At 43.9% G+C, this 11,835-nt stretch overlaps 1 protein-coding gene across 2 annotated transcripts; it reads left to right on the forward strand.

Annotated features, from left to right (window-relative positions):
- Positions 1-433: 433 nt before the first annotated feature.
- On the forward strand, positions 434-5,967 carry LOC119365752. Of its 2 annotated transcripts, none has more exons than XM_037631392.1 (10): positions 434-614; positions 1,913-2,034; positions 2,111-2,223; positions 2,419-2,483; positions 2,569-2,780; positions 3,999-4,244; positions 4,425-4,526; positions 4,670-4,720; positions 5,174-5,264; positions 5,370-5,967. In XM_037631392.1, exons 1-10 carry the CDS (start codon positions 443-445, stop codon positions 5,525-5,527), a joined length of 1,332 nt encoding a protein of 443 aa, XP_037487289.1. In that variant the 5' UTR covers positions 434-442; the 3' UTR covers positions 5,528-5,967. The 2 variants fall into 2 exon arrangements, with proteins under 2 accessions (XP_037487289.1, XP_037487290.1); XM_037631393.1 differs by having other exon boundaries at positions 5,373-5,967.
- The last annotated feature ends 5,868 nt before the right edge of the window (positions 5,968-11,835 follow it).

Genomic DNA, 11,835 nt, shown 5'->3' on the forward strand with positions numbered 1-11,835 from the left:
CTGATTACACAACGCACTGTATATAGAAAGTAGAACTAACATTTTCGATCACCATGAAAAAACAACGTAGTGTATTAGTAGAAAGTAGAACCAACATTTTCGATCACCATACGAAAAAAAAGTAGTACTAAAGTAATCAGAGAGTTACAGATGCCAGCTGCAAAGCGACAAGGCTGACGAGAAAGGCAGCCACAGCCAGCCATAATTCCAGACAGGCTACTGTAGCACATGTACAGCCCGAGATTCCTTGCCATTGTCGCGCGCGCATCAAGATCCGCGCCCGATCCGTCCGTCCGTCCCGAACCGACCCCGGCCCCGACCCGTCCGTCAGACACACGGCCGCACGCGGCACGCGCCCCCCTCGCTCGCCTTTCCGCCCTCCCTGGCCTCTGCCTCGTCGCCTCCCCCCTCTCTCCTCCCCACCACCCCCACCCCCCGCCCCATGGCCCGCCCCAAAAAGGCCAAGGCGGCGCCGGCGCAGGCGCCGCCGGCCGTCTGCGAGGCGCTGCTGCTGGCGACCGTCTGCATGGTCGGCCTCCCCGTCGAGGTCCAGGTCCGCGACGGATCCGCCTACGCCGGCGTCTTCCACACCGCCTCCCTCGACGCCGGATACGGTGGGCGCCCCCCTCTTCTCCCTCTCTACCGTATATTTCCGCTGGTCTGGTTCGGAGATGGCGTCGGGTCCGGGGATCACGCGAATGGCTCCCGGGCCGTGATCCGGCTGCTGGGTGGAGATGGTGGATGCCGCGTGCCTAGTGCCTAGTGACGCGACCTGGTTCGTCTCTGTTTTTTTTTTCTGGGAATGGGCTGTGATCCGCTTGTTCGTCGACAGGCCGCGGCCGCCGGGATGCCGCGTTTTGCTAGTATTTTTTGCTGGGGCTGGGGCGGATTCGGGGGCGGGTGGTGGAGATCGCTGGGTTATGTTCATCTTCTGCAATGGAGGGGCAGCTGCGTGTGTTTTGCTGTATAGATGCCGAGATCCTGGTCGTTCGGTCTTCCTGATTTAGGCGAGAAAATTGTGCTGGGAATTGTATCTGGATTTGTTCGAGCGATCCGGGTTTCTACAATGCGAATGCATCTAGATTGTTTCCTTCTCCCTTCTCTCCTTCCTATATCCCCACCCTGCCGTGAGCCTGAAACGTCATACGGAGGATATCCTGCGCATCAGGGTGGATTCGAATTTAGTTGGTCCAGATCACGGGAAAAGTGTTTTTGCTTTCCCTGTTCCAGTTACAGATCACGTGCTGTAGCGATGTTGTATAAATCATTCTTGTGGATCTAGGGCTGAATTCCCTTGCCCCTTGCTGCTGTTTTTGGTCTCCGTGGGGATTTGGTGCGTGCTATGTTATGGAAATAAGTCATAATTGATGAATGCTTTCATTCCGTGATCAAAGTGATTATGCTCGATTGTGTGATCCAACAACAGTACACAGGTAATAGTTATTATTGGGCATTATGAAGGATATGCAATGTAATGGAATTACCGGCTCGGTTTCGTTCTACATTTGAGCTGTCATGAAGAACTCCTGGTGGAATTCTCGATCTCATTGGAAATGGCGTGGTTTCTGTATTCTAATTGATCTTAGGATTTTCGCCCTAGGGGCAATATTGCTACATCAGTCCCTTTATTTTGCTTATTAACTCGTTCTCTTAGATTTTTTGCTAGTTCTCCAGGAATATCCTTTTCCGCGGCAGATCATGCGCACAATTTGTGGATTGACCTTGATTTTACATCATCTCTACTGTAATCTGATAATCTGAACCTTAAGTCCTTTTTACCTCATAATTTGAGTTTGTCGACTGCTCGTATACTGCATACTTTCGAGTCTTGGGCAGTATAATGTTTTTTGTGTTCCACCAAATTTGAGTTTTGGGGGAGAACACATTGGATTAATGGATTTGTGTTGAGCAGGTGTTGTGCTAAAGAAAGCAAGGAAGATCGCAAACGGAAAGGACAATGCCAATCTAGTGCTGGGAGCTTTCGTGGACACTCTTGTTGTTCTCCCAGATGATCTTGTGCAAGTGATTGCAAAGGTAGGTTTAAAGCACTTATATGTTAGTTGAAACACATTGCCTCTGATGGAGCTGACAAAAATGGTTGTTTTTCCAGGACTTATCCCTTGCTACTAAAGATATTTCTAAAACTACTGCTTGTGATGTGGTGGCAGCCAGTGGATTGATGCAGCCTCAAACTTCACATTTGGGAGACCCAAAAGCATCCAGGTCTGTAAATGTGTATCCATCAATGTATCTTGATTGCTTGCTTGCAGTAACCGGATACCTTTAACTGTTACAATTTTTCATTGCTGGTTCAGAATGTACATTCAGGCAATATATTAATTCTACTTGATTGTATTCTGCTTATTTTTACCATGTCTTATTCATTGTTGACCTTCATTAATGCTATTTCTGTCACAGACAGGTTGAGAAGTGCAGCAGGCTGTGTCAGAATAGTGATACCTCCACTGGGAAAGTTGCTCCAAGTACTAACTCTAGCCTTTTTCCTCTTCTGTTGAGATAGCCCTTTCATCCTTCCCTTCCTTGCACTAAACCTTTCTGATTTCTCAGTGAACAGTAATGCTGCAAATGTTGGCTCTCCAGTTGAACATATAGTGCCAAATTGGAATGCAATTCCAGTTTCTGCTGGTATTGTATCAAAAGATGGAAATGTTGCTAATTCAGTTTTAGCTACTCCTGTGGTAGCTTCAAATGTTAAAACATCTCAACCAGTCAACAATTCATCTATTAAAGCTGTCATGTCAAGCAAAACCACTGCTAAGGTGAGCTCTTTTAGTATGTGCTAATAGTGATAGATGCGTTTCATTTTATTCTTATAAAGTACTACTCCCTCCGGTCCATATTAATTGTCGCTGATTTAGTACACTTGTACTAAATCAGTGACAATTAATATGGATCGGAGGAGTAACTGCTGATTTTGTAAGAAAAATAAGCTTGCCATGTATCTCCCTTTGGAGCAAAGCATAGTAATAAACTGTATGCTTAACTATACTGTTTTATTGATTATCTTAATATGCTGTAAATGTATGCATTTTCTCAATATTAATGTATAATACTCCATTGCTAATAATATTATTGCAGATACAAGCATTGAAATACAATTTTATCTATTAATTCAACTCCGCGCATAGTGCTTAACTGTACTGATTTATTGATTATCTCAATTATTTTGTAAATGTCTGCCTTTTCTAAGTACTCCCTTAGTTTCTAAATATAAGCCTTTTTTAGAGATTCCTATATGTACTACATACAGAGCAACATGAGTGAATCTATACTCTAAAATATGTCTACATACATCCGTTTGTAGTCCGTATTGAAATCTCTAAAAGGGCCTATATTTAGAAACAGAGGGAGTATTATACTTAGTACTCTCATGCCAAACATAATATTATTGTAGATAGCTGAATGCACAGGGAAAGTATACTTTAGAATATAGTCGTAAAATTAAATACGGCCTGCCAACGGTCAATGATCTTGACCAAGTATTGCTCCTATGATTAGTGGATTCCTATTTTGGATTACGATGCATAGAAGTTTTCTTTTTTCTGAAAAGATTCAAGTAAGGGAATGTGCAACATTGCCTGGTGGGAGCACGTAAAAGAGAACTGTTTCTTTCCATGTAGGACAGAGGTTTTAATGTTGTACTGTCGATGCTTAAATAGGCACTGGCAGTATTAGGTGTTTGTGCATATAGCTTTGATCTAATTGGTAGATAAAACAACAATCTAAGCCTCTACAGACCATACTTGCTTTGCATGAGGAGATGCCTCTTACGTGGGCGCTTCCCTATACTCATCTTTAAGCACCCATGTAAATGCATCTTGCATTTGTACATGCTCTACTTCCAATGCCTTTTTTACTGGTGTTCAAGAACCTTCTTGTGCTTTATTACGTATTATCTTCATTACTTCATTATATATATGCCATGCAGTTCATTGTTATCAGTCTATTCATTTTGCCTTTTAACATTATTATGTCAGGAATCCAAACTCAATCCCCATGCTAAGGTCTTCGCTCCATCTTTTTCAAGTTCCAGACCAGTACTTGCAGCTGCACCCCCTGTTAACCCAAACTATATCTCAAACTCGGTTCCTGGAGTTCCAACTGGCGTACCTGTATTTCAAACTCACTCGCATCCAGGCAGTTCGTCTTTATCTAGCAAGGTTGTTCATTATAATAACCTGGCTCCTGGAAACTTTGGAATTTCATCTCAATATGTCCAATCAGTAAGTAACTCGATTTACTCAGTCATACTTTTGATTACTTTATCTTTTAGCTGGATGCACTACCAAAGTGATACAAGCGAAATATGACATAAGATGTCAACTCCTACACATGGTTAACTATGATATGTTCATGCTTCTGAATTTTGATACACGCTGCTGTCTACATTTTTTGCATGACAGGTTGTGGGGCATAATGTCGGAAGGCTAGATCCTGCAAGACTCGGTACACCATATCACCCCTTGCAAGTGGGATCAACCTATATCAGCCCTAGTCCTCAGCCTGTAAGTCATACATTTACTTTTTAATAAGATATGTAACCCATATTAAAAATTTAGAAATCTGTTCATTTGTGTCTATTTATTATTTGAAATTATTTTCATCTGCTACTCAACTGAACCAAATTGTTTTATTTCATACTTTATAGATGGTCGATGGGAAGTTCAGTCCTGTTGTTTATGTTCATCCAGTTTCTCAGGTGAGCCATTGCTCTTTCATAGGAGGAGGATGATACACGCATAATTGTAGAAACATGCCTATTTAGAAATTATCCAAGCTGAACTTTAGGAATAAGATTGTTTTTAGAAATAGATATCTTACTGCCTCGGTAAACCTTGAACGTTGGTTAGTGGAGATTAGCATCACACATTAGTATCTTGCGGCTTCAGTGTTTGCGATGGATGTTGCGACCCTGATGCTGTATAGACTTATTCTGTGCATCAAATTCACTTGCTTATCAAATGGTTTTTAATTTTTTCCTTAACCGTCTGGCTTCTTAAAATCTCATCCATGTAACAAACCCTGGTGCAACAACGCAATGTTTACTATAAATATAATCTGGAACGGACACAGAGTTTTGATAAGAGAACTAGAATGGACACACATTTTCTTCTGGCTCATTCTGTCTTATCTGTTATTTTTTCTATTGAAGGATGCTATGCGTGGAACACCAGTCATGTCCCAAGTATGGCCTCGCCCTTTGCTGTTGAACTCGCATCAAGCTAGCTTGCAAAAGTTTCAAGGTAACAGACATTGCAGGTTTCGGCCTCATTGTCTTTGATTGAATAATAAAAAGTATTGAAGCATTTTGTTATCATACTGATGCCATATTTTCATGCCCTCTCCAGCAGGCACTGCCCCGTTCTTTGGGGCTCCGCCGGTCATGGCAACCGGGAACCTGCCCATGGTGATGCCGAGCCCTGCAACGCTTGTGCAGCCATTCCAGGCCATTCATCCAATCATGGTTCCTTCGGCGACCAGTATGTATCCAGGCAAATACATGTAAACTTGTCATACCGCTGTGATTTTTCTGATTGCTTTGGAAGAAGAATCTTGGCTTTACCCCTTTGGCTTTTCGGGGTATACATCTAAGAGGACTCACAGTTTTGCCTACCCTGTCAATTCACCTACTAGTTGCTGGTCATTGTCCGTCTTTTTATTGGGAGGACTTGCAACGTTTGCCGTAAGCCATACTCGGTGTGGCTTACGGTTTAATTTTTCGGGAGAGTTCATGGGAGGAGTTGATATGAAAATAGAGAGGAGATTGAAGCGATTCTTTGACTGCCTTGGCGGTAACACATTTTCACCTGTTCTTTTGCGTTTGCAGAGCAGTATGTACCGTGAAACATTGTAAATGAGTAAGATAGTGAAGTGGCCCCTTTTCTTTTTCTCCATCTTGCAAGTGTGATGTTGCTGCTATGAATGTTATCTTTTGTTGCAAGTGTAGTTGTGGGACTATTATTCTTGTAACTTTCACGTGTGGCCTGTACAATCTTTCATTGCAGTGCTTTAAGCAATTTGATCGAATGTGTTCCTCAGTGGAAAGAAGTCGGTCATCAGAACGACGCTCAGAGCGTGCTACCCGGCTGATCATTTGCCATCCGATCCGTGTCCCTGGATAGGAGTACGTGTTGGAGTCGTATAGTTGAAGTTAGGATCAACACAGTTGTATCCGACCTAAGGATGGGGTGCGCTTAGAGTTTAAGTCGCCAAAGAAAGTGTCGTTGGGCACCGTCCTCAAGTTCAAGGAGCGCTTCATCTCGACGTGTTGCCGGCCACTAGCATCGGAGGGAGGAGTCTTGGGGACGAAAGGCGGCCGTCGAGACGAGGAACTTGATCAGAGCAAGAAATTCAAAAGGACACGTACGGAATATTGATGCTGAGTTTTCTTTCTGCATGAACGGCATTTTTGCGCCAGTTGTGCCTTTATTGCGCCGGACAATGTTTGTTAGTCAAACTAGCAAAAGAGCATGCATTTTCTTTCGACACATGGTATCTCATCTATGTTGCGACCTATCCTCCTTCCCACCCTAGCCAACGATGGCCTCAGTGCTCATACAATTACAACACATTTGAATTTTGTCAATCCTAAGTCATCCCTCCGTCGGCATAATATGAGAAACCAAATTACTTTTTCCTGTGTTATTTTGGCAAGACGCACATGCGTTGTTATAGATGAGTTCTTTCGTGTCCAGTCCTCGTTTTGCCGAGATATTCAATTTTATTCCGGATCGGCACCGGTATGAAAGAAAGATGTGGCATGCGCCAGTGGCGGAGGACGGATATAATTTGAGGTGTGGCGGACTCAAGTAGTACATAAAAAATGGCCACTACCAAGTAACTCAATTTTTGTTGTTGTTAAATCTGCAACTCAAATCATAGAGAAGCTACTAATATTGCTGCTCCCTCTGTTCACAAATGTAATATCGAGGGTGTAAAATATATTACAACACAATTAGTGTAAAAATTTCACAAATTTCTACCTGTCTCATTTTCATTCCTTGTTCAACTACTGTATGTTCTCCCTTTACCAGCAAAGTTGCCGCGCCACCAGCCGCAGGCAACGCCGCTAATCACCGAAGTAAAATATGGATGATCAGGTCGGAGCGGCGTGCGTCGCTAATCATCCATGTAATTACCGGCTGAGGGGCTAAATAATGCAGCCCACGTGCGATCTATGGCAGGCTCTGGTGCTCTGCCTTTCTTTCTCCTTTTCTTTTTTCCCAAGGAGGCAACGACGAATTCACCCAGCTAGCTGAACGAGCGATACGTACATGTATTACCTGGTTTTGAAAAAAAAAATCCTAAAAAAAAACCTGGTTTTGCACCAATCAAGGTAGGGCGGCTGCCCATCCTTGCCCTACCGGGTCCTCCGCCTGTGGCATGCGCTATTGATTAAGGTTGCACCTTAAATAACATTTTGAAAGTGGTTAACAAGTAAAATAACAACAGATTCAGGTTCTACATATTTTCTAATCAACCAATTATCAGCGGTTTCGTACAAAAGCGAAAATCTGACTTCAAATTGCCCTGTGGGCTGATTACTGATAACATCTGGGTTTTCTGCAAAAGCGAAAATTTGACTTAAAAATGGACTACGGATTGATTACTGGAAACATCGGGAAGTTTTCTGGAAAATAGCATGACGGACCAAGAATACCTATTTTCTTTACTAGTATAACGCCCGTGCGTTGCCACGGGCTCTTCAAAATTTATAATCAGTATCTTTCATTTATCATCCCCTCATATTGGATGATTATGGGGTGCTCTAATTAGAAACACAACAATTAAATATTAGGAAATTTCATCGAACGAACAACAACGAAAAATACGATATCTATCAAACGAATAAAATGAGGTCATATTTTTGGTCCGTCATGCACTTCTGTTGAAAAGTGCCTATCCCTTTTAGAATCAACCCACTGTTTGCTCGCACGCAAAAAAATACATCTCTAAAGTGGGGAACCGATCGGTGCCAAAAAGAACTCAAACTCCTATCCAATCTCGACTTCGTGCTCTTCCACTTCCATTGATAAAGATGGGACGTCAAGGGTTTCATCATGATGACCTCGAGCAGCCGCCGACATCCCTCCCCACATCTACCCTACCCCCTGCTGCCGCTTGCACTTCCTTGCTCCTCGAGGGAGCTAGGGACACAATGTTCTCTAGGATGGGCATGACCAGATCCACGAGGAGGCCACATTCTTCCATGGGAACCCAACCAAGCACACCACCCTCCGCAACCATCCAATCCCGGCCTAACAAAGTCAAGACCCGCCACCGATCCACAAATCAGGCTCGCCGCATCCAGGTTCACTGCAAGTCTGCGACGAGTCTGTAGTCAACATCTTGACTTTGGCTATCCCCACGGAAGAATCATCGGATCCTGCTTACTTTTACCATCACTTCGTCTCTTCCCAAGGCAGCGACACCACCCAGCCAATCACCACCACCGCTTGCGGCTTGCCTACATAAAATCATGAGAAATCCCCACGGCGGTGCTGTAAGATCACATTGGCGACCTCGACAGTGACCGACTGGTCTAAGATCTAAGCTAGCCGCTCTTTGTAGAAACCAATAGAAGTAGGCATGTGACTCAGATTTGTTCTTTGGTGTGCATGCGTTTCTTGCTGCCCACCAGCTCTTGTCTACAACTCGCCTATCTCTGTACCAGCTCTTGGTCTACAACTCGCCTATCTCCATGCTCGAGACGACCAAGCTCGATGCGCAAGCCGCATACGTCTGCTAGAGCTATATCCAGGCCCTATGATTTTTGGATCACTGGCACTATGGGTGCCAGGACCGGAGTCGCCCTCATCCACCAAGTGGATCAAGGAGGCCCACCACCTAGACTCTACATCGCAACACTTTGTGTTTTCCTATAAAAAGTAAAGAACCTTCTCTAATAAACGTAAATATAACCTTTTGGTTTTATAGTCTCAACTTTCCTACACTTCAATACCAGAAGGATTTCTTGGTTTTATTTAATGACCTTCTTGAATGTCATTCACTTAAAAAGGTAGTAATACAATCTGTGATATTAAGGCAAATTATTAGTCATATTAAAGTGCAAAAGGCCCTATAGGAGTCAAAGCATGACTTTTATGGTTATACTGTAATTTGCAAGATCTGAGATTTATGCAAGTGTACAATTAGAGAAGAGCCAATTAAATAGATTTTCACATTCAGAATAGTACGATTAGCAGTAGCACTTCAATTTTTTCATGTTTGATCAGCTTGCTAGGTGGTTATCACTAAGCATGTTGGAACGATGAGCATAACCTAACTTAGTTCAGTACGTGTTGCTGCAAATTAGTTCAGTACGTACGAAGCTGTTGCTAATTTCAATGCCTGGCTGTTGCAAGTTTCTAATGAAAAAGTACTTTAGGTCAAAGGTCAGGGAATATACACTTTTGTTATCATGGTTGTTTCCTTATAGTGAACAACTTTGATCACCACTTCAGCAGCTACTATCTATAAGAAGACATTAGCTAAGTAGATATAGGCAAAGAAAGCATGTAGGCAAAACCAGAATTAAAAACATCCTTCTCAATGGAGCTCGTGCAGTTCGGAAGACCCTAATCATCGATGAGGGACCCCTCCGATGGTAGCATGGCGTGACAATTGCCGTCAATGACGACACCCAAAGTACCTTGCATAATCCATCGATCCAGTTCGGAACAATCAAGCACATACCTTGCAAAGTGATGTGGATCTGAAGCGGAGGTGGGAAGGTAAAGGCTCGGGTGAGGTGGAATGAGACGTTGATATAGACGTGCACGCATGAGAATAAGGCGGTGCCCAGGATGGATCTCCATCGGAGGAGGCCGGATCCGCTGGGGAGGAGGTCACTGTAGTACCTGCCATCTGTGCGATGGATCACGAGGCTGACAGGCAGGGGGAGGGGATAGGAGGGAGCGGGTGGGCTAGAGCGTAGATGGCGGGTGCCCTCAACGACGGCTGGGAAGGATGGTGGAGGAGGTGGATGAGGATGGCGGCGGCGGCGTCTGCGGATGCGCCTCGTCCGCAGCCGTGCTGGTGGTGGTCGATGCGAGAGCCGGATGGCGTCGGCCAGAATCAGGCAGGGGCGACAAAGATTTAGAGGAGAGAGAGAATGGAGGCGATGAGCGATGGGAGGAAGGGCCACCGGCGATTGGGGTGGCCTCAGATCCGCCCTCCGTGGCCGCCTATTTCATGGGACGAACACCTGTGCTCACCGTCGGGCTCGCCTTCGGCCGCTGCCTCGCTGACATTCATGATGTAGAGCCCCTTCCTCCGATCCCATTTGCCAGGGAGGCAGTGCCATCCTTCATCGTAGAGAACGAGTCCACACTGAGATCCCAACCAGACCGTGATTGCGCCTCCCCAAACCGCAGCGGCAGATCCCACTCCATCAACGACCAACCTATATGAGGCGGAGGGTCAGTGTAGGACGCGAGCGCCGTCACCATGGACGTGGGGGACGCCGTAGGTGGGAAGGAGGCGGCGACGGCGTCTATGTCAGGAAGATCGCACGACGGTGGCGGCGTTTACTCGAGGGGATCGAGAGGAGCTGCGTTTGGTGCTGGGTGGGTTCTTTGGTGCGTGCGTGGGGCTAGAGATTGTGATAGGTGATCAGGTGAGGGCGTGCCATACCTGGATCGATAGCCTTACCATACCTGGTGGTAATTTAAATTTATTACCATATTCGATATTTCCCGAGTTATGGCCTTACCATACCTGGATTGATAGCCTTTGGGGTAATTTACATTTATTACCATATAATTACCATATTCAAAATTTCCTGAGTAATGACCTTACCATACCTGGATTGATTTATTACTATACGTGGATTAATTATGATTTATTACTATATGATTTATTACTATACGTGGATAGCCTTACCATACCTGGTGGTAATTTAAATTTATTACCATATTCGATATTTTCCGAGTTATGGCCTTACCATACCTGGATTGATAGCCTTTGGGGTAATTTAAATTTATTACCATATTCGATATTTCCCAATTTATGGCCTTACCATACCTGGATTGATAGCCTTTGGGGTAATTTAAATTTATTACCATATAATTACCATATTCAAAATTTCCTGAGTTATGACCTTACCATACCTGGATTGATTTATTACTATATGTGGATTAATTATGATTTATTACTATATGATTTATTACTATACGTGGATAGCCTTACCATACCTGGTGGTAATTTAAATTTATTACCATATTCGATATTTCCCGAGTTATGGCCTTACCATACCTGGATTGATAGCCTTCGGGGTAATTTACATTTATTACCATATAATTACCATATTCAAAATTTCCTGAGTTATGACCTTACCATACCTGGATTGATTTATTACTATACATGGATTAATTATGATTGATTACCATAAATACGTTGGGTATTGCCGGTCAGACGAGAAAAGAGAAAAACCGGTGGGAGGGGCTGGTGGGAGGTGGGACGAAGAAAAACCGGTTGAAAATAAACCGGTTGAAAATAAACCGGTTGAAAGTGGGGGGGACTATTCAACCAATTCGTCCATTAGGAGTAGAGATTTTCACATTCAGAATAATACGATTAGCAGTAGCACTTCAATTTTTTCATGTTTGATCAGCTTGCTAGGTGGTTATCACTAAGCATGTTGGAACAATGAGCATAACCTAACTTAGTTCAGTACGTGTTGCTGCAAATTAGTTCAGTACGTACGAAGCTGTTGCTAATTCAATGCCTGGCTGTTGCAAGTTTCTAATGAAAAAGTACTTCTGGTCAAAGGTCAGGGAATATACACTTTTGTTATCATGGTTGTTTCCTTAT

This window comes from Triticum dicoccoides, chromosome 2B (genome assembly GCF_002162155.2).
Source record: "Triticum dicoccoides isolate Atlit2015 ecotype Zavitan chromosome 2B, WEW_v2.0, whole genome shotgun sequence".
Taxonomy (NCBI): domain Eukaryota; kingdom Viridiplantae; phylum Streptophyta; class Magnoliopsida; order Poales; family Poaceae; genus Triticum; species Triticum dicoccoides.